The 27,225-nt window shown below is 44.2% G+C and overlaps 1 protein-coding gene and 1 long non-coding RNA gene across 36 annotated transcripts in view; one reads left to right on the top strand and one right to left on the bottom strand.

Moving 5' to 3' along the window:
• LOC139361667 (disco-interacting protein 2 homolog C-like) overlaps nucleotides 1–27,225 on the top strand; it is a 173,194-nt gene that overhangs the window by 111,800 nt on the left and 34,169 nt on the right. For 11 of the 35 annotated variants that reach the window (XM_071090451.1, XM_071090448.1, XM_071090449.1 and 8 more), the window contains 2 exons: nucleotides 7,033–11,556; nucleotides 25,783–25,992. In XM_071090451.1, coding sequence (XP_070946552.1) covers nucleotides 11,535–11,556; nucleotides 25,783–25,992 — 232 coding nt within the window. In that variant the 5' untranslated portion in view covers nucleotides 7,033–11,534. Of the gene's footprint in view, nucleotides 1–5,285; nucleotides 11,557–25,782; nucleotides 25,993–27,225 lie in introns of those variants that run through there. The other 24 variants (XR_011619250.1, XR_011619249.1, XM_071090469.1 and 21 more) reach the window with 13 other exon arrangements.
• Nucleotides 11,243–14,754, bottom strand: LOC139361669 (uncharacterized). The gene is made up of 2 exons (XR_011619251.1): nucleotides 13,921–14,754; nucleotides 11,243–11,640 (listed from the first exon to the last, which is right to left on the bottom strand). It is a non-coding gene; the product is annotated as an uncharacterized lncRNA (long non-coding RNA).

The raw sequence follows: 27,225 nt of genomic DNA, 5'->3' as shown, positions 1-27,225 counted from the left end.
TCTCCTGCCCCCTGCTGGTTGGCCAAGCAGCCTTGCGACAGTGTGCTCAGTGTGAATGTTCACTGGGGCAGGCCAAGGCTTTTGTTCCAGAAACACTGACTTCAGAAATGGCCGGCTGTGTGTGTTGAGCATGGCAAGAAAGACTTACGTGTGTCTTAAACCTCTTGAACAAAGCAAGTTGATGTTTCAAATGCATCTCGAAGGCTAATGACTTTGCTATGGTCAATATTCAGGAGAAAAGAGGGTTTGATGAAACAGAAAGACAGGAGTGGCAAGGGACGTGCTTGTGCCCTGTATGACTAAGCGATGTCCTGGCCGTTCCACACCACGGCCTCTGAGCAGCCAGCCTGCAGATACTGGGTCAATTTAGATACCCTTGATCTCTGCAGAGGTTTGATGAGGTAGCCCAAGAGCAGATAAACACAAACGCTGACTGGAAACCCTGGCACACGGAGACACTGGAAACAGCAAGCTGCTATTAACATCATAGTAAGAGACAGTCGCCTGCTCTCAGGGGTGTCAGTTTCTTTTGCTTCTAGACGTTCATCTGCGTTACAATACAGTTTTGCTCAGTTTATCCCCATTACTCCACTGTCTTCGCTGTTAAAGTCTCAGCCAGCACTTAGCTCTGACACTGCAGGAGTTTCACTGTGCGGCTGACCAGGCCTACCTGGCTTGGCTGTAAAGCAGGTGAGATTTTCCGGAAGGCAGTAACGAGAACCCGAGGCAGGAAAGAGCATTGCTGGTCTACATAGGGCAGTGCACCTGCAGCAGAGCATGTACGTGCACGTTCAGGCTAAACAGGTGTAGGAGAGAAGAAAATCACCTACAATTAGTCACTTAAAATGCCACACACCCAACCCTTGAGACCCTAGCACATAGAGCAGTAGTGGTCTTGGAGATGGCAGGTGTGCTGAAGTCTGATTTTCTCACTTAGCTTTTCCAGCAGCGTTTTCCTCATCTCTAAGCTGGGGCTAACAACTGCCACGCGTAGATTTGTGCATGGAACCGTGCGTGTAAAGTGGGGTAGCCCCCAGGACCTAGGAAGGACTCGTGGTCAGTGTCGGTGGTCATGCGTGCTGTACGGGTCCCCCAGGAAGATGATTGCTACAGATAACTCCCTCCGTTCAATGTCACTGAATGTAAAAGGTGGGACATTGGCTTCTGATGTGTCTGGTTTGCTGTAGGCCACGCTGCACCCCGTGGTTCCTGAGCCCTGAGCTGAAGTACATCCTGCTGCATCGCCTGTGTCGCTTTTGCTGTGTCACTTAGAGCTCCTGCCCTGGGAAACTTCCTCGCGCCTGACGAGCACCACAGTTTGCAGCAAGACCTGTCCAAAGCGTGGACTGCGAGAGCCCCGCTGTGGTCCTCTCCTCTCCATGTTGGGAGCGACTTTGTGGGGTTTGTCGGCCCTTCTCTCAGGTGTCCTGTGTCTCATGGATCAGCCGACGAGCCCCGTCTGGAGGAGCACTCTGCAAAACGCTGCCGGCCACCCAGATCTCCTAGCGCAGAGTGAGGCCACATCTGCAGACTTGACCGCACAGAGTCCCGAGGCATTCGGCAAGAAGGGGAGTGGGATGTGTGTGAGATCCCACTGCGGAAGCCGGCTCTGCTCCGTACTCTGCGTGCGGGGTGCCTGATGTTCAGACCTGCTGTGTCTATCGGGGGCCATGGCGGGGTGGTGGGAGTGGGGGCAGGGAGCAGCGTGGATGGATCCAGGAAAGGACTTAGTTGAATCCCAGCTGCCCACATACCTGTTGCTGGTCTTGGACAAGGTCCCTAGTTTCTCTGGGCTTTCGGTTTGATTGTAAGACTAGGACGCCGCCCTAGTCTGAAGATGTCGGTGTGTGCGGGAATGCCTGGCGCAGTCACCATGGGTTTTCCTTCAGCCTCCTCCGTGCCCCTCCCTGGGTCAATCAGTATCCATGCGTGCCACAAGTAAATTACAGTCCCTCCGAAAACCAGTTGACCCGAGTTTTATGGTCGAGCATGGTGAGTGTCCTTGCCAGGAAATGCCACTAGATGTCTTGGGCCTGCTCCTCTACCTCCACAGCAATCCCCGGAACAGGCTGGTTCAGGACGTGGGAGGTGGGAGTCGGTGTTGTACCTAGGACAGGCTGAAGTCAAAGGCTCATTTGCTCTGTGAGGGGTGATCAGGATGACACATCAAGTGGAGCCCCATGGCTGACCCTGGAGGTGGACGGTCGGGTCGGATTGGCTGCCCTCCAGCACGTGTTTCGAGTGATGCCTTCCCTGGGTTACGCAGCCCTGATCTGTAGGGCACAACTTCCCAGCTCCAGCCAATCTGGTCTTGCCGTCTCCTTCCAAGAAGGTAGGTGCGGCGCAGTTGCCTTTAAGCGGCTCCTTCTGGACACCGCAGGGCAGCAGCAAGCAAGCATGGGCGACTTTTTTCTTACGTTGACCACAATACGCGGGGCCAGCTTTGCACGATCCCATTCAGCATCACACGTGTGCATCGGCCACTCACCTGTCCATCTGCCACAGACAGGCTTGGACAGGACCATTGAGTGGCCTTTACGGCAAAGAGCCTAAAGGGCTCACAGGAAACCTGGACCCAGCGCAATGGTAACAGCGCAGCAATACCTGTCATTGATCAAGGGGTATTCTGGGCCCGACATGGTGTTAAGTGATCCAGTTCGGTTAGCACTCTTAGAATTAACCCCCTTTTGCCTATCAGGAAATCGAAGACGGAGGGCATTAACGCCAGGGAGCAGGGAGTAAGGGGACACACAGAGGGGCTGAGGGGCTGGGCATTCTGAGCCCACGGATCTGCCCACAGGCCCCGGCTGCACGGGCACCAGGGCTGCTGCTCTGGAGGGGATGAGGAGCTCTGGGGAAAAGATGGAGCCTGACGTGGGTAAGATTTGGATATTTTCAGAAGAGATTTTCAGCCTGGAATGAGGGTGTAAGTGACTGAATCGGAGTGATGAGCCAGATAGCCCGGCTGCGGGAGCTCCCCTGTGGGGTGAGGGAGGAAGGCCTTGGGGGCGTGTGGCTGAGCAGAGGCGCTGGGTCGCCAGGAGCCGCCGCGGGTTTGGAAAGGGGGAGAAACGCAGCGCCCTGCACTGCAAGGGCACCGAGACGTGGTTGTGGTTCTTCCTGACCGTGACAGGCACAAATGGTGCTGATGGTGGAATGCACGGAGTTTGCCTTCAGAGAACTCCTGCTGTCTTTTAAAACCTGGGCCTCTCATTTAAACTTGGTGGCCTCAGGTGAATGGTCAGAAACAGTTTCTGATGAGGTTGCAGAGACTGTGCATGGCCTCTGATTGTGCACATCCTGTGATTGTGTATAGTCTCTGATTGTGGCCTCTGGCCTCTTTGTGGCCTCTGATTGTGTGGGTCTCTGTGTGTGGTCTCTGATTGTGTGTGCTCTCTGATTGTGCTCAGTCTCGGATTGTGCGCGGCCTCTGATTGTGTGCGGCCTCTGATTGTGGGTTGTGTGAGTTTCCCGGGATTAAGTAGATGAGCCTCGTGCTGGAGCAGGTGTGCCTTGTGTTGGGCATGTGGATAAAGAAGTTTAACCCATCCCCTCTTTGAGAATGGCAGGGCAGTAACAAAGGCGGTTGATTTATACATGGCCATCCTCGTGAGGTGAGGACCTGCAAGGTTTACAGCTTTCCCGGAAAGCTGCTCTGGGCGTCACCATCACTGATCATGGACAGCAGCTCAGAAGCCCCCTTAAGGTGCAGGGAGGGACCGGCGCTGGTCCTGTCTGTGCCCAGGCTGCTGGTCACCCTGACGGCCAGGCGATGGCTGCCTGTGCACGAAGCTGGGGTTAGAGTGAATTTGGGCAGTGTCGGCTTTGATTTAGGTCAAGACTGATCAGTCTTCCTAAAATACTAGCCATGAAAGCTTTCATAGATTGTAGTTCTTTGGGAGATTTATATGTGGTTTTTAAAGCACAGGGCCCATGGCCAGTGTTGAATTACATTTTGTTCAGTGTAACTGACAGGACACTGGACCTGAGTCTCAGGCCTGCCACAGGGTTCAGGGAGCTTCAGAGAGGGAGATGTTTGTGCTCAAGTTTTCGCAGATGGGATGGGACATGGGCATGGGGCTGGAATGCTCTAAACTTCAATCTTCAGTCATCGGTATCACCTGTGCACACGCATATCGTTTTCAAAGATGGACAAGCTTTTGGGAAATATCTGAAGACTTTTCCAGTTTTGAAAGAAGCCGGGATGACACTGGAAACGTCAGGTGTCTTGGCTGCTGATCAGGTCCATCACCACGCACATGGTCCCTAACCTGGCCCACCTCTGATCATGCACAGCGGGTGACGAGGTCCATAACCTCACACTTCTGTGCACAGCAGGTGACCAGGTCCCTAACCTCAAAAGCTTCTGATTGGGTGCAGCTGGTGACCAGGTCTGTAACTTCGCATGGCTCTGATTGTGCAGAGCTGGTGACCAGGTCACTAACCACCCACACCTCTATTCATACCCAGCGGGTGACCGGGTCCATCACCTCACACCTCTGATTGTGCATAGCAGGTGACCAGGTCTGGAACCTTGCACACCTCTGATCGTGCACAACGGGCGACTAGGTCCATGACCTCACGCCTCTCTGCACAGTTGGTGACCAGGTCCATAACCTCACACCTCTGATCGTGCACAGCTGGTGGGCGCAGGACCCACTTCAGTGAGGGGCTGACTTCCCAGGTGTGAAGGGGGAATGCTGTGTGGCTCGCTAAACCCCTCCATGCTTTGGGGGCTCCAGGCTGTGGCCGGCAAGTAGGAGGTTGTCCCAGGAGGCTGCTGTGTGTTGGGGATGGGAGGCAGCTGCAGGGTGGAAGTAGGATGATGTCGTAGGGGGCCACTGTGGGGGGGTGGGACGGGAGGCAACTGCAAGTTGGAAGTAGGATGTTGTCCCAGGAGGCTGCTGTGTGTGGGGGAGGGAGGAGGCAACTGCAGGGTGGTGTGGTGGTCCCCGTGCCACTGATTTCAGGTTAAAATAGAATGTGGACCTCTTTTTACCATAGTTTTTAATTACTCCGCTAGTTTGTGTTGCTGTCTCTTGCTATGAAGTCCACAGTCTGATGTCTCTGTGGTCCCCATGTTTCCCTTCTGCTTGTGTTACCCGATCCTGTGGGTCAGCTGTGAGGAAACCACTCTCCACGCCTCATCTGGAGTGGTCTCGAGCTGGGTGTGCTGGTCTCCTTGTGGGCTAAAGTGTTCTTCTGTTACTGTTTTCTCTGTTTTTTGACCAAATTTAGCAGACTTGTGTATGATACAAACACTTTAAAAAATGTCTTTTGCCTTTATGAAAAAAACAATTGCATTGCTTTAAAATGAACCTTTCCTGTGTCTCCATCCTTCCTCACAGATTGCTCTGTGTTAGAAACTCGGTGGTGTGTGCGCTTCATGGCCTCATTCCATCAAGCACTGTAACCTCTGATTGCAAAAGTGACTACACTCAAGGCAAAAAACTTCGCAAATGTTGGAAATAATGAACAAAAACAATATATTGTTCTCTTGTCACCCTGAAATGGCTACTCTTAATATTTTGATGTAGTTCTTTGAATTCTTTTTAAGTAAAGTTGCTTCTAACACAAGCACTTTGATTATATTGATCAAATTATATTCAGGAAATAAGGAGAAAGTAAAAAGAATATCCAGTTTGGGGCAAAAAGGAAGACGACATAGAAAGAGGCTGTAAAACTCCCTGCAACTTGAAAAGCTGGGTTGTGGTGGCTGTGGTTTTGTTTTTACTGTGAGAGACCACAGGATTCTTCTTGGCACTGAAGGGCAATAAGATAATACCCTGTGTGTGTGCTGGTGGCTGTATAAACCGAGCCGCATGTCCTCTTTCGAAGCAGAGAAAGCATGAGGTTTGAGGTAGTGGTTTGGTAACTTTTGGAAAGTCTGTTTGTAGGACTGCACTGCAGAGATTAGGTCAGTCTGAATTAGAATCGAATGATCTGTTCAGGCCTTGGGAGCTTTCTACACCGGGTGTACGCCTGTTCTGGATGTGGTGTAGAAGGAACAGGACTGGGAGGGTTTCTTGCTTCCCAGTCATAGAAATGCCTGCAATTATCACTGTTTGTTGTTTCTCGGGAAGCTATTTTGGGAAGGAAGTGTACGTTCCAAGGCTGCTGGTTGGCCTTTCATCACCCTGGGGGTCTTGGTGTGGGTCACGGGAGCTGTGACTGCTCACGCGTGCAGCTCTGTCTCTCTCGCTGCCGCGCCGGTAGACAGCTGGTCACCAACACAGTGTGTGTCCCAGTGGCCTTTGAGAAGAATTCTCTACATCATTTTTATACAAGGTCCTTTTTCCTTTCAATGTCAACATCGTGCCTTCTAGCCAAGCGATATGTTCTTGCAGAAACAGGAAGTGTGGCCCAAGTGAGAAATGAGGGAATTGATCCATAACTGCTATCAGTTTTTATAGAGTTGAGCCATTGTAATTTATACACAAACATGTTAAATCTGTAGAAGTGAGTCACGGTGCCAGACCCTCACAAATGCCGAATGTCTACGTGGGACCTCTCTTCTATCGGGTCCACATCACAAGAAGAAAAGTCGCTCAAATGCAGGACGGAGTGGACGTGAATCTCCGAAAACTCCATGAATCAGAGTGACTGCTTTCCCAATTGCTGGTCTCCCCATTTGAGGTTGTGAGATTCCCGTTCTGAAGCTCCTTCAATTTCCCAGCATCCATTTCACTCCTTCATGGAGATAACAGACTCACACTGATACCTTGTTCTCAGATTTTCTAATTAGAAAAAGCACATATTTCACAAGAATTGTCCAGCTAACTCACTCCTTAGCCTGGGGTAAGCCACATACCTCTTTTCTCTTTAAAATACTCACCTTTCAGAACTCTTGGTAAATAAGAATAGGAAGGTACCATGACTTTGGCCACAAGCAGTATTATGTATAATGTGCAAGTGAGTGCCTTGAGAGCCATGGTTGCTAAAAACAAATTTTCTCAGAAGAGAAAAATGTAAGCAGTTCTTGACATGATCGTTAATTTTGTTTTGCCTAAATAACATCTTGTCGTTGTACAGGGATACAGGACGTTGCTGAGTATTGACCGGGGCGAGTGGGTCCTGCTGCCCCACTGTGTGATCCTGAATATCGACAGGGGTGAGTGGGTCCTGCTGCCCCACTGTGTGTGACAAGCCCTTTGTTTCTGGCCTGGAAATGTCCTGGCTCTTTCAGTGCATTGGGGTGGTGCTGGCCCCCTTTGTTAGTTTGCATGTGAGGCAAAATCTCACGCCTTTCACTCTTGTTGACATACAGATGCCAAAGCTTTGAACAAATTCTTACTAAATCAAACCCAGAAATATGTAAAAGGGATAAGAATACCATGAACACTTAGAGTTTGTTCTCATGATCTGTAGTTTTGCATTGCACATTTGGCTCATCATTCAAAAATCAATGTAATTCACCATATTAACAAAAAATAAAGCAGAAAACCCATTTTATCCTCCCGGTAGACACTGGAAAACATCTGTTGAAATTTAATAGTCCTTATACGAATTTCCTATCACATCAGGAACAGAAGGGAACTTTCTCCGTTTGATAAAGGCCACTCCTGAAAAACAAGAGCTGACCCCCCTCCTCGGTGGTGGCAGCCGGGGAGCTCTGCCCACAGTCAGGGGTGTCGGGAGCATGGCCATTCTCCGTGCTTCAGGTTCGCATGGTGCACACTGGGGCCCTCGTCCGTGAAGTTAGTTAGGAGAACTAAAAGGCATAAAGACTTGGAAGCAGGGGGAGATGCTTGATGTACAGAAGACACAGGGCCTTATTTAGAACATTTTAGGAAATGTACAAACAACCAGAAATGGTGTGAATTTTGCAAGCATGCAAGATGGACTCTTCGCAACAGATGTATACAGATGCCCAGTGGCCCATGAGAGGTGCTCACCAGGGAGTCATTGGGTAAGTACAACTTAAACCCGCGAGGTTCCCCTTCACAAGAGTGGAGAAGGGAGGACAGTAGCAGGTGCTGGTGAAGATATGACAGACTGGATCTCAGACTGATGGAGACTTAAAATGGCACAGCCACTTCAGCAAATGTGGCAGTTTCTTTAAAATGTGTACACTTACCATATGGCCCAGCAGGTATGCTGTAGACGTTCACCAAGGAGAGCAGAAAATGTGTGTCCTTGTAAAAGAATGCACATTATCTCCAGAGTAAATTGTCATAGCCAAGAACTGGAAACAACATAAATCTCTCTCATCTGGAGAAACATGAGCAAATTCTGATATATTCATACATTGTCCTAGTTCCCAGCAGGAAAAACGTACAAAATGCTGAAACCAAAACAGACAACGGGGATGAGTTCCAGGAGCCTTGAACTGAGCAGAGAGTGAACACCACGCCGTGGAGTCCACGTGACAACGGAGAATCTATGCGAGTCTCGGGTGACGGAAGAGCGCCAAGAACACTCCTCGAGAATGAACAGTGGCTGTCTCTTGAGGGCTGGGATTGACTGGGAGGGGACTTGTGGGAACTTTGATGCAAAAGATTTGATTAGGGTAATAGATTTCCATTTATCGAAATGCGCCAAGTGTACTCAAGATCTGAACATTTCACTGTGTATACTTTGTACTCCCTACCTTCCAAAAAAACAATGAAAAAATAATTACAAATGAGCACTGAACTCGATAGATTTTTCACCGTGGTATTAGATAGCAATTCTGAAAGCATTTCTGTATCTCCAGACTTAAGCAAATAAGCTTAATAAATCAGTGAATATATTGAGTGCTGCAGGTGCCAGGTTTCTTTCTTGGTAAGAGGTAGAAATAAGAAAAGGCCAAAGCCTGGAATGGATCACGTGGGATTAGGTTGCAGCAGGAGGTACAAGTATCAGCTGGTGGCTCCCGACAGATGTAGACAGGGATAGAAGTGCCTGTGGATGGGTGTGGGTGCACATGCGTGTACATGCGTGTGTGTGTTCTACTTGCCGGCAATGCCCAGCAGCACCCGGTGCCCACTCTTAGCTTCCAAACTCCGTTCTTCACTAGAAGGAGCCCTGGTCTAAGGGCTGGGGAATCCGGTGTCAAATCTGGGACCAGTTGAGCAACAGAACAAACCATTGTAACTATGAATCATAACCCACGAAGCCAGACTCCGTGAGTATATATGGACATATGTAAATGAATGCTGAAAGATAAAATTATTTTTCAGTGAATATGGAAGATCTAATGATTTAGAAGGAATGACAGGAAATCAGTGGATGCTAAAACTAGTAGTGGAGAATTCATGGAAAACAGAATATGCACATAGTGTCAGGGTGTCTCCTCCCAAATCTTAATTTCAACGCGAGAAGTAGCATCTTTGCTTTGGAGGCACTTAAGCACCACCTTCACTGAGTTGCCGATGTTAACATTGTCACGTAAGACAGACTTCTGCGGTGTCCCTGCTAAAATGCATACTCCTGAGTCTAGTCCGGAAGATACCAAAATAAAGGACAAGCTGTGAAATAACTGACCTGTATTCTTTAACATTTCCAATTTCAGGAAACACAAAACCTGAGAAACTTGGATGCTGGACGGGTAAAAATCACATGACAAATCAATTCATCATCCTGGATTGGATCGTAGAAGAAGACAAAGTAAGAAAATTATGGAGACAGTTGACAGCATTTGAAAGTGAACTTTGTATATGACAGTTAAATTTCCGGATCTTGAGGAAAGTGAATGTGAGAGCATATCCTTGTGTTTAGGAAATACATTGAAACATTTAGGTATGGAAGGATATAGTATCTGATATTTATTTTCATTTGACTTAGAAAATTCATGGGGGAGGGGGGAAAGCAGTGATGTAAGATAGGAGCAGTTGGGCCTAAGTTGAGCCTGGTAAGTTATGTGGAAATTCACTACGCTGGTCTTGCAGATTTTCTGTGTCTTTGAAATTACATCCAAAAAGTTTAAAACGGAGAATATGCAAAACAAAAAGCGATTTGTGGAAGTGAGTGGACTGTCACCTCATTGATCCCTTCAGTTTTCGGCCATGAGCCAAGTCAGTCACATAATGGTTTTTGACCTGGGAATTAGAAATAGTGGCCAGATGACCAGGCTCTTTATCTAGTTAGGGAGAGAAGTGTGCACAAAGGCTGACAAGACCAAGCAGTGCGATGAGCTGCTTGTGGGCGTGATGCTGAGGGTCTGGGTCCTGTCTCAGGTGGCAGCTTGGGGGTTTTAAGCCAGAAAGCCACGTCTGATTCTCTTTCAGTGGGATCATTCTCGCAGCTTCAGAGAAAACTGCCCCAACTCGTCTTCACTCACGCTGGCCATTTTTGGTGGTGGTGGTTTTATTCTGCTAACACCGTTCTCACTGACAGTTTAGGGCCTTTGAGCGGATTTTTGCCTGTGTCTCGAAGATTCTCGTCTTGACAGCCGGTATGTTTCATTCCTGTTGTTCCGATTCTGTGTTAAGAGGGTTCTTCCCTGGCTTCACAGTTTGGAGTTGCTGCTGCATCTGTCTCTGCTTTAATTCTCTAGCCCATCTATCACTTGTCTCATCCCTTAAGAAGTGGCCTGCGTGAGATGCCATGAGACTGTCTGCCTTATCACCACTGCGACCCCAACCCGTAAGGACTTACAGAGAAGGCATTCAGTGAATGTGTGGAATTAATGTAATGGGTTAATAGCCACAAAATGTCCTAATGGTTGTTTTAGTCCATTTCCATGCTGCTGATAAAGACATACCCGAAACTGGGAAGAAAAAGATTTAGTTGGCGTTGCGGTTCCGCATGGCTGGGGAGGCCTCAGAATCATGGTGGGAGGCGAAAGGCACTTCTTACATGTCAGCAGCAAGAGAAAACGAGGTAGAAGCAAAAGCGGAAACCCCGATAAGCCATCAGATCTCATGAGACTTATTCACTATCACGAGAATAGCACAGGAAAGACGGGACCCAGTGATTCAGTTACCTCTCCCTAAGTCCCTCCCACGACACATGGGGATTCTGGGATGTAGAATTCAAGTTGAGATTTGGGTGGGGACACAGCCAAACCATAACCATAGCCAACACAGTCCTGGCCCATGGCCGGTGTTGAGCTGAGCTGCGACCGTGGCTGTGTGAGTTGGGGTGCGAGGCGTGCACACGCCTCTCAACGGTACAGTGAAAGGATTTGGAGGCTCAAACGTGTGACCTACAAAGAATCTCCAAAGATCAAGGTGCATTCACCCTAAAAAGAAAAATCTCAGTGCAGTTTACACCCAGTGTTTGCTTGCGGATATGGATTCTACAGTAATAAAATGAATAATTAAAAGTCTGTGAATAAATTTTAATGTCTTTATGGAACTGTAAACACTGATTTTCTTTCCTCACCCACCCATCTGTTGGTGAGTTTCAGAAGGTGGATGAACCGTGCTGCGGGGACAGAGAGGAGGGTGCAGCTTGGCCTCTGGGACCTAAGCTGAGAACTGAGTGACTGAGCTCTCTCCATTTCAGACGTCCACACGGAAGCTGTCCAGGCGGCTCTGGCCAGACACAAAGAGCAGAAGATGGCGGTGCCTATGCCTTCCAAACGCAGGTCCCTGGTCGTGTAGACCTCCATGGACGCCTACACCCCTCCAGGTAAGGGACACGCTCCCCGACGCTGCCTCCTGAACATGCTGGGCGCCTCAGAATTGACCGCTAGCCCAGAAGTTGGGTTTTTGCCTTCAAAATCATGGTGCAGAAATGCAGATTTTGTGAACCAGAAGTCCGAAAACAGTGCATGAAAAGTAACACTATGTATCTGTATAAATACACATTTTTAACTTTTCATCAAGATTGATACATATGATACATACCAGTAAAATCTCACACAGTTTTATTCATTTAATTCCTTGTAGGGAAAAGGGAAGAGTTTGTAACCCTATGGGTGGAATTGGACTTTTCTTCTGATTAGGCTGTTGCATGCATATTCTCAAATCTTCAGATAAGTGTGCTACATTATTGGATTGTTTTAGAACAAGCGAATTGGACAGTTTAGGCAGCTACCCGAATCAGGTCATAAACTTTGCCTGCAAGGTGCCAGCTAGTATTTTAGTTCCTGCAGGCCATAAGGTCTCTCACAACCACTCAACTCTGCCCTCAGCCATGGGTGACAGCAAGTGCGTATGACTGTGTACCAATAAAACTTTATTTACAAGAACAACGGACCAGATTTGGTGCAGGGACCTGCCAACCCCTGATCTAAATTACTGAAGGTAATAGCCAATTTATATTTCTGCTATATAATACTGCTTTTCTTTAATCTTGAATTTTACATAACTACCCCAATTCTCTCTTTTCTCTGCCCAAATAATTATAAACTACATTTCATGATCTTCACACCCAAGTAAAGCAGAAAGTTTAGTTATCCAGATACTTGTTAGAGACACGGATTGAACCTATGCTATTTGGTGTTTAGTTTCTGTGATTTTGATTCCAACATTATTCATGCCGTTGTTGCAAGCTTGTCTTCTCAAAGGACCTGAATCACCTTACATCCCACGTTGAAGCTACATATCACTTTAAATGACCCAGTATTTTTGCTCCAATACCAAAGAAACTTAAGGTACAATACGAATAGTTGAAAATGTACAACATTTTCGGGAGTATTTTTACTTCTGAAATTTAGCTTAGTCTTGGCAAGCAGTGAGACAGAAGGACGTGCTTCAGATCAGAGCTGAGGTCAAGCGTACGTCCACATTACTACAGGCAGCTCCTGAGTTTCACCTTTACATACCTTTACAAATGAAGGTACTGGAATTTAAAGGACAGAACTTAGAGTGCATCATTTTGGGTTTTCGTTGCTTTTTGTTTTGAGACAAGGTCTTGCTCTGTCACCAAGGTTGGAATTCAGCATCATGATGGCAGCTCTTGGCTCACTGCAGCTGTGACCACCTGGGCTCACGCGGTCCTCCCACTTCAACCTCAAGCAGCTGGGACCACAGGTGCTCGCCACCACACCCAGCTAATTTTTAAGTGTTTGTAGAGACAGGGTGTTCCTATGTCGTTTCTGTTTCTCATTGACACATAACGTGTTCTTCATCGAAAGAACGCAGTGCCAGCCAGGCAAGGGAGTGAATGCCATGCTAGCAAGTTGTTGACAAGGGAGCCCTTTCTGCCAACGTGCTCCCTTGGGCTCCTCCCTTTCCTTATTTTAATATTAAGCCACAGCACATAATGAAGGACTGGGCACGATAGCTCATGCCTATAACTCCAGTAATTTGGGAACCCAGGGCAGGTGTATGGCTTGAGCCCAAGGGTTCAAGGTCAGCCTGGACAACATGGCAAAATGTACAGAAATGCCTTTTGTACATCTTGTCTTCACCAAAAGTACAAAAAATTAGCTGAGCCTGGTGGTGTGCACCTGTAGTCCCAGCTACTTGGGAGGCTGAGGTGGGAGAATCACTTGAGCCCGGGAGGCAGAGGTTGCTGTCAGCTGAGATGGCACCACTGCACTCCAGCCGGGGCAACAGAGCAAGACCCCCATCTCAATTAGAAAAAAATAACGATAATAAATGCAGACTCTTTAAAAATGATTAGGCCAGGCATGGTGGCTCATGCCTCTAACCTCAGCAGTTTGGGAAGCCAAGGCAGGCAGATTGCTTGAGTTCCCAGCATTTGAGACTAGCCTGGGCAACATTCCAAAGCCCATCCCTGCAAAACATACAGAAATCAGCCAGGAATGGTGGTGTGTGCCTGTGGTCCCAGCTGCTCGGGAGGCTGGAGTGGGAGGATCAGGGTGCAGTGAGCCATGATCGTGCCACTGCACTCCAGCCTGGGCAACAGAGCAAGACCCTATCTCAAAAATAACATGCTTACTCCTGTTTGTTTAGTTAATGGTTATAATTTGCCAAAACTTATGGCAAAATAATTGTATTTGTATGTGTTCTTTGTGTAACTAACAACATGGACGTAAAACATTTCAAGGGTTGAAATATTTTAAACCAAATTTTTGGCACTAACCAGTATGTAAGGCAACGGGCATTTTTCTTGACCACTTTGTATAAGAGAAAAGACTTTGAAATGGAAGAAACAGTGCGGTTACGGTTATTTGCTTATTTCTCGTATTGAATCCAACCGCTGACAAATGTTACTGGGTCATGTGTGATGAATAACCTCCTTGTACAGATGTCTGCAAAATATAAAAGAATATTATTTGAAATGTTATTTTTGTGAAATATTTGGATTTGACCAACAGTTTTATATAAGCCATAAAGCATCCTTTGTAAATTTTCATCAGGAGTCCTCTTGATATATCATATGGGGCAGTTTTGTAAAATCGTAAATGTCAATGTCATAAAAATTTTTTACTCCCAGCCTATTTGTGCTTAGCGATAGTTTGCATGTTTATTACCGTACTTACTTGATCCAAATCTTAGCTGCATTTTCTTACCTATTTTTCTTGGTTGTTGGTAACAGTGGTTAGATCTTACTCAGTTTCATTGCCCTTCAGAGAATGTTCTTGAAGTTTATCTTCTATGAAATGACTGGCTGCTGACCTGGATCCTAGTTTCTGGAGAAACTCTCATTAGGATTGTCGCAACGCTAGTATTCTATGGGTGAAACTTTCCTTTAGTTTCCGAATGTAAAGATAAAAGAATAATTTGCCAAAACTACTTCTAGCCATGATGAGAGAACAGGGACCCAAATCACCCATCTGCCCTAAACAACTGTAAAACTGCACAAAACGAATGAGGTGGCTGTTTTTAGTCTGTGACCACAGCTGTACCAGCCAGAACCTGAGGGCGAGGGCAGGAGAATGAATGAGATGCACCCACAGTACACTTGCCCTCTGGAGAATACCTGCAGACCGTGGTGCCGAGAGTTCAGGTGTGGGCGGAGTATGGCCATCCTACCACATCCAGAAGGCGGAGCTCGGAGAGAGCTCAGGTGTGGCGGAGCATGGCCACCCTACCACGTCCAGGAGGGGGGGAGATCAGAGAGAGCTCAGGTGTGGCGGAGCATGGCCATCCTACCATGTCCGGGAGGGGGAGATCAGAGAGAGCTCAGGTGTGGCGGAGCATGGCCGTCCTACCATGTCCGGGAGGGGGAGATCAGAGAGAGCTCAGGTGTGGGCGGAGCATGGCCATCTTACCACGTCCAGGAGGGGGAGACCCAAGTGGGTGCAGGATGGGAGCTCTCCACAGATTCACACCAACAGCGAATCCAACCAAGCCTGCCCATGTCACGATGACCCAGCCGTGCCTGTGCTAACTGCTAAAACAAGAGCTGGAAAGCTTCAGAGGGAGGTTAGGGATCCTGAGTGTGCTCAACAAGTTACCCACAATGTGTAATATTCAGCAAATAATCACCGCATACACAGAGAAACGGGGGGTAGAATCTGTGGTCAAGAAAAAGGCAGTAAAAAGTGCACACACATGCAGGATGGTCTCTGTCACTCACCACATGCGGCGGCTGAGCACATGACGTGTGCCTGGTCTGAACTGGATTTGCTGCGTGAAAGACATGCCAGTTAATATAAAAAATAGAAAATATTGTATTTGTTTTTTTTTTTAATTTGAGACGGAGTCTAGCTCTGTTGCCCAGGCTAGAGTGCAGTGGTGTGATCTCGGCTCACTGCAATCTCCGCCTCCCGGGTTCATGCCATTCTCCTGCCTCAGCCTCCCAAGTTGCTGCCCGCTGCCACGCCTGGCTAATTTTTTGTATTTTTAGTAGGCACGGGGTTTCACCGTGTTAGCCAGGATGGTCTCGATCTCCCGATCTCGTGATCCACCCGCCTCGGCCTCCCAAAGTGCTGGGATTACAGACTTGAGCCACCGCATCCGGCCTATTTGTATTTCTTATTGCAAGTATAGCATGAGCATTTTGAGTTAAAAATATACCAGTAAAATTAATTATACCTGTTTATATATTTATATGAGGCTACAAGGAAGGTTATGAGGCTACAAGGAAGGTTTCAAGTTCTATAACAGGACTCTCATAATTCTGTTGGAAAGTGCCAGTCTACATGTCTGATACAGCAGAAAACTGAGTTTTTAAATCTGCAATTATAAATATTTAGGGAATCAGAGTACAACGTGTCAGAGAATGAAAATATTTTAATTCTTGAGCCAGAGGAAGGGAAGACACTTTTCACTATAATGCAGTTGGGGAATTTCAGGTTCTGTACACGATAATCTTGAGAATTGTCACTCCCTCCTCACAGGTAAAAAGCTGAGCAAACTGAAAAATCAGCAGCTCTTCTTAAACCTGCAAGAGACGTGAGGTCACCGGCAAGCCACTGTCCCCAGATTGGCTGGACAGGTAAAGCAGATGAATCACCATACACTGGAGCACAATGCTCCAAGGAACCCACGCTGGGATTGGAAACCCTGAACTGGAATTGACAAATTGCTGTGGTGAGGTGTGGCCACGTCTGAGAGTTAAAACCTCCAGGAGGCCTGTGCATATGGGTCTCATGCTTTTGTGAGTTGTATCATCAGAAGCTCAATCAGGTTCTCGAAGTAAACATCAGAGAAAAATCCCCTCATACTTACTACAGGGGAAAGAGAATAGGAATCATTTTTCAATATGCAAGTGCACTCTTCACTAGGTCCACCTTCCTGAGAAGCTAGTTAAGTGGAGACTAACCTGGTGGGATTTTATCAGAGCCTTCTGACCTGGGAGAAAGGGAAATACCCAACTCCAACCTCCAGAGCTGAAAAGCAAAAAAGAACGGAGTATCCAAGCACTATGGGACTTCCACAGAGGCATAAAATATGCATAACGGTAATACAAGGGGGAAGAAAGAGGAACAGAAGAAATATTTGTAACAGTAATAGCTGAATTTCCTCAGATTAATGCCAGACACCAAACCATAGATCCAGGAAGCTCAAGAAACACCAAGAAGGATAAATGTAAAAACGATGACGACAAAAACAAAACAAAAATAAACTCTATTTGGGCATAAAATATTGAAACTATGGTGAATCAAAGATTAAAAAGCAAAGAAACCAGAGTAATCTCCTTCCCTATGGAGGATCAAAGATAAGAATTATTTTCAACTTCCCCTCAAAAACCATGAAAGCAAGAAGTGGAGTGAAGTATTTAAACTATTGAGAGGAAAAAAATTCCATTAACCTAGAAGTCTATACTCTGTGAAATTATCTTTCAAAAGTGAAGAAAAAGAAAAGACCTTCTCCTACAAAAATTGAAAAATTTGTTGCCGGTAGACCTGCCTTGCAAAAAATGTTCAAAGTTCTCTAGAGAAAATAGTAGAGGTCAGTAACTCAGCTGTGCACAAAGAAAGGAAGAGCACAGTCTGTTTACAGGGCTCACAGCTGTCATCCTAACACTCTGGGAGGCAAAGATGGGAGTAGAGCTGGAGGCCGCTTAGTTGAGACCAGCCTGGGCAACGTTGTGAGACTCTGTCTCATTAAAAAAAAGCCAAACGTGGTGGCCAACACCTATAGTGCCAGCTACTTTGAGAGGCTGAGACGGGTCACTTCTTGAGCCCAGGATCCCGTTCAAGGCTGCGGTGAGCTATAATGATGCTGCTCCACTCCAGCCTGGGCAACAGAGAAAGACCTTGTCTGTTTAAAAAAATAAATAGAAAAACAAAAAGCATTAAAGAAGAAATAGTGAAGGTAGAAGAAAATCTTTCATTTTTCTTAACAGATCTAACTTAACAGTTCATTCATAATAGCGACGGTAAATATACTGTATTATATGCTTATGTATATGTCATATACACACACTTAAATATAAGTGAAATGAATGAGAGCAGTGATACCCAAGGGATGGGAGAGAGCAATTAGGAATTAGGGTTATTTTGTTATTATAGTGTGCTTGCATTATCAAGAAACCAGTGTAGTGTCATTTGAAAGTGGACTTGGGTTACTTGTAAATTTATATTGCAAATTCCAAGGCAGCCACTTAAAAAAAAAAAAAAAAGTAACTGATATGCTAAGAAAGGAAAGAAAATAAATCATAGAATATGCTCAATAAAGACCACAAGGAAAAAAAAGTGAAAGACAAAAACAAAGAACAAGGGCAACAAATAGAAAATAGTAACAAATATGGTAGATGTTAATTCAACTGTATATTATTACTTTCAATGTCAGTCCAAATGCACCGAACTATATATTATCTATAAGAAATCCACTTTAGATATAAAGACATACATATAGATCAACAGTAAAGGGATGGCAAAAGATATAAATGTTAACACTAATTTTTTGGTGTGCAATGGCCTGATATCTCACTGCAACCTCTGCCTTCCAGGTTCAAGTGATTCTCCCTCAGCCTCCCGAGTAGCTGGGATTACAGGCATTTGTCGTCATGCCTGGGTAATTTATTTATTTTTTCTATTTTTGTACAGATGGGATTTCACCGTGTTGGCCAGGCTGGTCTTGAACTCCTGACCTCAGGTGATCATTCTGCCTTGCCCTTCTAAAGTGCTGGGATTACAGGCATGAGCCACCGTGCCCGGCCAACACTCATTTTGAAAAATGGAAGTGGTGATATTAATTTTAGACAGAGTCGACTTTACATCAAGGAAAGTTACCAGAGATGACTATTACGTAATAAAGAGGTCAATACTCCAAGAAGATGTAACAATCCTTAAATGTACTTTTGCTAACAAAGTATCAGAATTCCAAAGTAAAAACTGATAAACTTCAAGGAGAAATAATTAACCCACTATTATAGTTGGAGACGTTAACACCCCTTTATCAGAAATGGACCAATTCAGTAGCCAGAAAAGCAGTAAGGACAAAATTGAAATCGGCATCCTCAGTCAACTGTATATAACTGAAGTTTATAGACTATTTCCTCCAACAGCAGCAGAATACACAACATTCACCAAGACATACCATGTTGTGGTCCATTAAACACACCTTAACACATTTAAAAGAATAGGAATCAAACAAGTATGTTCTCAACCACAGTAAAGTAGAAATCAATAATGGACGACTGGAAAATATATTAGGATATTAAACAGTACACTTATACATAATACATTGTTCAAGGAAGAAACCTGAAGATTTCTTTGAATTTTTGAAGTAAATGAAAATGAAAACTTGTTAAAATTTGTGAGCTGCAGTGACAGTAATGTTTATAGGGAAATTTATAGATTTAAATGCATACGTTAAAAATAAGATCTAAAATCAATCAGCTTCCACCTTCGAAAACTAGAAAAAGAACATCCAATTAAATTCTAAGCAGGAGACAAATAATGAAAGAGCAGAAATCAATACATTGAAAACAGAATATCAGTAGAGAAAAATCAATGAAACCAAAAGCTGGTTCTTTGAGAGAAAATCTGTAAGCCTCTAACAAGAAAAAGAAATACAGCAGATAAATTACCAATATCAGAAATGAAATAAGGGACATAACTACAGATCCCATGGACATTAAAAGGATAATAAAAATTATGAATAACTCTATGGCCACAAATTTGATAACGTGGATGAAATGAACCAATTTCTTTAAAGACAGAATTTGCCAAAATTTGAACAGGAAGAAACGATCTGTATGGGCCTGTATCTGTTAAATTGAATCAGTGGTTAATAACCTTTCAAAACAGGAAGTGCCAGGCCCAGATGGGTTCACTGGTGAATTCTACCAAATATCTAAGAAGAAATTATACCAATTATCTACAATCTCTTTCAGAACATAGAAGCTGAGGAATACTTCTTAACTCATTCTATAGAGCCAGCATCATTTTAATATCAAATACCATTTTAATAACAAAATATTACAAGAAAACTACAGAACATCTCTCATGAACATAGATGCAGTAATCTTCAATAAAATATTAGCAAATCTAGCAAAAATTGTGCACTAAAACCACATGGAATTTCACGTATCCAAAGCCGGTTTAACATTGAAAAGCCAATTAACGTAATTCATCACATTAATGGGTCAAAGACTAACAGATGCCTCATCTAAGAAGATATAGAGATGGCAAATCGACGTATGAGATGATGCTTCACATCACGTGTCATAGAGAAATGCAGATGAAAGCAACAGTAAGATATCACTACACCAGAATCCAGAACACTATCAACACCAAAGCCTGTGAAGATGTGGAGCTGTGGGAATTCTCTCTCATTCATGGCGGGTCTTAATAAAAATAGAACAGCCTTTAGGAAGACAGATTGGTGGTTTCTTACAAAACTAACTATACTCTTACCATATGATAAAGCAATTACACTCCTTGGCATTTGCTCAAAGCAGTTGAAAACTTATGTCTACACACAAAAGCCTGCAAGTAGATATTTAGAGCAGCCTTATTCATAGATGTCAAAACTTGGAAGCAACCAAAATGCCCCTCAGTAGGTGAATGTATAAGTGAGCTGTGGTACATCCAGACAATGGGATATTATTTGAGGCTGAAAATAAATGAGCTATCCATAAAAAGACACGGAGGAAACTTAAAGGGCATATTGCTAAGTGAAAGAAGCAATCTGAAAAGGTTGTTGTATGATTCCAGCTTTACAACATCCTGGAAAAGGCAAGACTATGGAGACTGTAAGAAGATCAGTTGTTGCCAGGGGGAGGCAGGGATGAATAGGCAGAGCAGGAGAGTTTTTAGTATCATGTGATCTCTGTATGATACTGTAATAGTGGATACATGTTATGCATTTGTCCAGAGCCATATATTGTACAACACCAAGAATGAACCCTGATGTGAATGATGGAGTTGGAGTGGTAATGATGTTTCACTGTAGAAGTATCAGTTGTGACAAATGTACCAGTCTGGTAGGCAATGTCCATGATAGGAGACGCTGTGCATATATAGGGTATACATGAGACATCACTATGAAGCTGGAAAATATGACACTGAGATGAAATGGCGCTGATGGGCTTAACAGGTTGGAGAAGGAAGATGAAGTCTGTGGGCTCGAAGGGAGATGAAAAGGAATTAACCAAAGTGAAGCCCAGAGAAACAAAATGAAAGGAAAGCCAACAGAACCTCAAGCTCCTGTGATACGTCAATATACTTGTAATACAAGAAGGAAAAGAGAGAGAAGAGCAAGAACCTTTGAAAACAGGAGTCAAAATTTTCTCAGATTGATGTCAAACACCTGTGTCCGGCCCCGAGAAGTTCAGTGAACTCCAAGCAGAACAAGTATAGCAAGAAGCACATCCGAGTTCATGATAGCCAAAGTACTGAAATCCCAAGATTAAGAGGAGATCCTGAAAGGACTCAGAAGGAAAAGACACGTTACATACCAGAGAAGCATTTCAAAAACGCGTGACTTCTGTGAAGATACAGTGGAGACCAGAAGACCATGGAAAGACATTTTTTTAAAGCACTAAAAGCAGGAGAAAGGCCTGTCAACTCATATCCAGGGAAAATCTCCTTTATAAACAGGGGTGAAACAACACATTCCCAAATATGAAAGCTGAGAGAATGTGTTATCAGCAGAACTACACTATAAACGTGCTAAAGAATGTACTTGGCTGATTGCAAAGGATATCAGATGAAAGGTTAGCTCTACGGAAAAGAACCCTAGAAATCATAACAGTGCACTCTAAATTTTCTAGAATATAAAATCATAGAATATTTTACTCTGATTTTATGGTTTTTGGTTTTTTTATGATCTTATAATTTTATGATATAAAATCATACAATGTACACACTTCTCTATGCCTCCTTTACCTGTTTTGAAGTCCTTGCTGTACCATGCACCAGTAGTTTATTTCTTATTATTTATTTATATTCTATTTGATAGATATGACACATTCTGTTTATTCATTTACCAGTTGGTTATTCATTGTTTCCATATTCAGCTGCCATTGACATTAATGTACATATCTTTGTGTATGCATATAATTTCTTTTATCTTAAGTGGATGCCAAGTAGCATGATTGAGTCTTATTGTAAGTTTAGGTTTAGCTTTTTAAAAACTGCCAAATTATTTACAAAATAACTGCACCATTTCACATTTCCACCAGCAGCATATGCTCATCCCAGTTTCTCCACATCATCACCACCAATAGTTACTGTTATTTTTATTTTTGTCATTCTAATTGATGTGGAATGGTATATCATTGTGTATTTACTTTGCAACAATGAATGATGCTAAGCATTTTTAATGTGCTTATTAGCTTTTAATGTGCTAATTCCTATTCATAGCCATTTGTATATATTGGTAAAATGTTCAGATTTTTTGCTCATGTTGTAAATGGGTTGGTTGTCATCTTATGGGTTACAGGTGCCTTATGCAATCTGAATATAAGAGTTTTACAGATGTAACGTTTCTCAGTGAAAGAACAAACTACTATGTAGCAGACAGAACAAAGCCTTTCCCCCAAGATACCCAGGTCCTATTCCCCAGAACTTATGAACCTGTTGTCTGAAGTGGTTAAAAGGCATTTTGCAGCTGATTAATTTAAGATCTTGAGATGGGACCATTATCCTGGTTTAAGTAGGTAGACCCACTGTAATCAAGAAGGTCCTTAAAAGAGAAAAGAACTGGAGACTGGATTGATGCACTTTAAAGATGAAGAGGGGCCATGAGTCAGGGACACAGGTGGCCTCTAAAAGTTGGGAAAGGTAAAGAAATGGATTCTCCTTTGAAGCCTCCAGAAGGAACGTAGTTCTGCTGACACTTAGATTTTACACTTCTGACTTCTTCATCAATAGGATAATAGATTTGTCTTGTTGTAAGCCACTAAGATCAAGGTAATTTGTTACATTAGTTATAGGGAGATAATCATCTTTTAAAACTTACTAGTTTTCTATTTTAATGAAGTCCATTTCACTAATTTTCATGGGTTGTGTCTTTGGGAGTTTTAGAAGTGTCATGGTCTTACTGTTCTTTCATTTAGGTCTGTGATCCATTTGGAGTTAATTTTTGTGTGTGCAGTAAAGATCTAAGTCGGATTTTTGTTTTCGTTTGGTTTGGGGGATTCTTTCCCCCACGGTTTTTCTTTTTGGTGTGTGGGTACCCAGTTGCCACTGCAACATTTGTTGAAAAAACAAACTACCTTTCTTTTACTGAATTGTCTTGAGACCTTTGTCAAAAATAAATTAATCATAAATATAAGGCTTTATTTCTGAGTTTAATTCTGTTCCTTTGATGTATACATCTATTTTTGTGCGAATACCACTGCCTTAATAACTATGACTTTATGTAAAGTTTTGAAATCAGATAGTGAAGTCTTCCAACATTGTTTCCCTTTTTCAAATTTATTTTGGCTATTGTAGGTCCTTTGTATTTCCAGATAAAATTGAGAATAAGCTTTCCATTTCACACACAGCCTTCTGGGATTTTATTAGGCAGTGCCTTGAATTAATGGAACAGTTTTGGAAGAATTGTCTTGATAATGCTGCGTTTTCGAATTCACGATCATGAATCTGCCTCCATTTATTTAGTTTCCATTTATTTGGATCTTTAATGTCTCTCCGTAATGTTTTATAGTTGTCATTGTACACATTTTGCACCTTTTTGTTAGAAGTTCAGCTGAATGTCTTCTGCTTTTGATGCTATTGTGAATGGAACGATTTTCTTAATTTTATTTTCAGGTTTTTTATTGCTAGTATATGTATATCTTTATCTTGTGTCCTATGATCCCATCAAACTTTGTTTTAGTAATTTTTGGTGTACTTCTTGCCATTTTCTACATGCCAAAGTCAGGTCATCTATGAATAAAGACACTTTTATTCCTTTCTAATCTGGATGTCTTTATTACTAAACTTGTTAATTTATTTCACCAGCTAGAACCTGCCAGATAATGTTGAATAAAAGTGGCAAGAGGGGACATCTTTGTCTTGTTCTCCATCTTAGGGAAAACGCATTCTATTGTTTACCATTAAATACAATGTTAGCTGTGGCTTTTCAGGAATGTACTTTAACAGGTTGAGGAAATTGCCTTCTATTCATGGTTTGTTGAGTTTCGTTCTCTTGAATTTGTCAGTACTTTTCTATGTCTCCTAAGGTTAACACGCTGTTCTACTCCGTAATTCTTTACCGCGTATGACATTAATTCAGTTTTGAATGTTAAATCAACCTGACTTCCTGTCCCCATGGTGTGTAATTCTAGTCACCACTGGTCATGCTGTATCATCCATTTCATATGCTGCTTGCTTGGTTTGCTGCTATTCTGTCGAGTGTCTATATCACATTATTCTGCAGGTTTCTTGGAAAAGGTAGGTGGGAGTGAGGAATGAAAGATTGGAAAGGGTTTTGAGAAGACGTTCTGGGGAGATGGTTGTGCTCCAAATGGACACCTGGTTGTGTACCTTTCTCAAAAGTCTCAAGGCTGTGTCAGTTTTACTTTTACTTTTATATAAATTGTGTAAGTTTTCTTAAAAGGCAGGGTCGGCCAGGCGCAGTGGCTCATGCCTGTAATCCCAGCACTTTGGGAGGCCAAGGCAGGCAGATCATGAGGTCACGAGGTCAGGAGATCGAGACCAGCCTGGCCAATATGGTGAAACCCCGTTTCTGCTAAAAATACAAGAATGAGCCAGGCATGGTGGCACTTGCCTATAATCTCAGCTACTTGGGAGGCTGAGGCAAGAGAATCACTTGAGCCGGGGAGTGACAGGTTACTGTGAGCAGAGATGACACCACTGCACCCCACCCTGGGCAACAGAGCAAGACTCTGTCTCAAAAGAAAAAAAAGCAAGATGATAGAGAATTTTCAGGCTCCTAATATTATTGCTTGTCTAACAAGTAAACTTTTTAAAAAATTCCCAAACAGCGTAAGTCATGTGACAGTGGTAATAAGTGTGAATATTGTTTGCCCTTACTGTCTTTTAAGAAGCAAACCAGTGTCTTAAGATTATTTGCTGTGACTCCTTCTCTCACCCAATGATCTGGAGCTGCTCACCTGAGCCAGCGCCTCCCATCACTCACTTGTAGGTAGGATTCTGAGTGTCATTCTTACGTTGAAGTTTAACAAATACAGCAGCAATTTATTCCCAAAAACCTTGGTGCTGCATGAAAAGTTATTAAATGAAAAATGTTCTCGCGAATTATAGTGAAAAAAGGGATGTATTTTCTCATAATCCAAGATATCCAATTTGTACAGATAGAAAAATCAATAATGACAATGTATAAGAAACGAATAGTGTAAAGGTGAATAGATTTGAGTGCAAAATGTAACATGAGGGTTTGTTGTGTGCCCCAGAGGAAAGCGGGGAGGTGGAGGGGCCGCTCTATGTGAGGCACATTCTGCTTTCCCTCCTGTTACCATCATCAGCGTCTTGATCCTTAGAGAGCTGCATGGGTATCGAACACACCGATGTAGAAATAAATCAGCTGCATGGGTATCTAACACACTGACATAGAAAGAAATCAGTTGTATGGGTAACTAACACACAGACGCAGAAATCACCTGCATGGGTATCTAACACACCGATGTAGAAACAAATCAGCTCTATGGGTAACTAACACACAGATGCAAAAATCACCTGCAAGGGTATCTAACACACACACCAACGTAGAAATAAATCAGAGCCCAGAAGAGCATCTCAGGACTAACCGGGGCTAAACATAGTCACACTGAGACTCCTGAGAGCTGCACAGGCCCTCCGCCTCCCCTTGCCCTCTCACTTTCTGACTGACACAAGAAAACACTTGGTTTCTTCCCAAACTGCTGTGTAGAGGAAATGTGTCAGTGCATCTTTGAGATGACAGTATCAAACATCTTATAGCATGTTTGTATAAGGTGCTTTGGAAGCAAAATTCATTATGCTAAAATAAATGGTTCATTATCTGAAAAGTGGTTTAAATTCTCAAGAGTGTCTACGGCAAAAAGTCATTAAACAACTGTTCAGACTTGCGTGAAGTAAATCTGTGTTGGAGGGACTGAGATTGTAGTGCCTGTTTTTGCTGCAGCATATAGCAAATTGCCTTTCTTCTTACACAGATACCTCTTATGGCTCAGAAGATGAAGGCTCAGTGCAGGTGGACTCCCAGGGCGCCCCGACCTCCAGCCAGGGCAGCATCAAAGTGGAGCACTGGATCAGTCAGGCCATCCACGGCTCCACCACGTCCACCACCTCCTCGTCCTCCACGCAGAGCGGGGGCAGCAGAGCTGCCCACAGGCTAGCGGATGTCATGGCCCAGACCCCCATGGGTGAGCACGCTTCACAGTGTCTTTCTGTGCCTGTTGTCTAAACCCCTTTGTGTGTGCACGTTTTCCTCTGTTTGTATCTTGGCTGTGGAATCCCTTAGTGGAAAGAGCGCAGAGCCCCTCTGGCCCCTGGGGTGCTTTGGTTGGATTGTTTCTGGAAGCTGCTGTACTGCTTTTCTCATGCCCAGGTTCCTCCCACAGCTGGAATTCCAGGGGCCTTGTTACTGGGGAATCCCGCAGCCATATCCGAATTCCAGGGGCCTTCTGTTTTATAAGTCCTTTCGTGTTCCTGGGGAATCCTGCAGCCATATCCGCTTCTATCTTTTCTTCTCACTTATGCTCCTGCGTGAAACCTTAACAGTCCCAGTCAACAGGACAGGGTTTTAAAGTGTGCTCCTCCTGACCACGGGAGTCATTTAAGGAAACGAGGGCTTTAAGCACGGCCGCTTTACGCTGCTGTCTGCCACAGGTGTTCAGATTTCTTGGGCGTGGCGCACTGTCTTGTGTAGGTTCTATGACAAGGGAGATCCTCTGTATTAGAAAAAGAGCAAAGTTAGGATCACTGCCCTACAACGTTTGAAGATGCCGTGGAAAAGGAGTGAAGTGAGAATTACTAGAGCTAGAGTCGACACGTGGGGGAGCCACGATGAGCCTCGCGTCGCTCTGCCTTTGAATGGTTCAGGAGAAAATGTTTTCCATCAAGTATGGGACTTGGGTTGAATAGGTTTTGGTGTGTGTCTCTATTAAAGCAGTAACCGGAGATGACTGTGTACCACTTCGCCGATGACGGAGCACGAGCCGCAGGCTCAGACCCTCCCGGCACCAGCTACCACAGGAAAGCCTGATCTCTGCAAAACCCTCAGTGGGAAGCAGGTGGACGTCATGTGTGATCAGATAGCCGACAGACACCCCAGAACCCCAGAATGTTCACTTCTAGATCACTGACTCCTTCACACCCAGAGGTGTTTGGGATTGACTTGGGTCCCAGCCCCTTCGGTGCTCACTGACACTGAAAGCGTCAACTGTTTTCTGTCTGGAACAGGAGTTTGCTGTCAGGAGAGCTGGGTCTGTCTCACTTTTCCCAATTACTGCTGCTGGGATCTTGAAGTCCCTTCTCCTGCTTTAGGCTTGAGTGAGGGAAAAAAAATTGAAAACAATAATTTTTCTCTCTCAACTGTTGTGAGTATAAAGGAGAAAACAGAAATACTCTTTAAAAGTTTGCAAAGTAGTACTCAA

The sequence above is a fragment of the Macaca nemestrina genome, unplaced genomic scaffold (assembly GCF_043159975.1).
Source record: "Macaca nemestrina isolate mMacNem1 unplaced genomic scaffold, mMacNem.hap1 Scaffold_93, whole genome shotgun sequence".
Classification (NCBI taxonomy): Eukaryota; Metazoa; Chordata; class Mammalia; order Primates; family Cercopithecidae; genus Macaca; species Macaca nemestrina.
The sequence above is the reverse complement of the archived record's forward strand: the minus strand, read 5'-3'. Positions and strand labels throughout refer to the sequence as shown.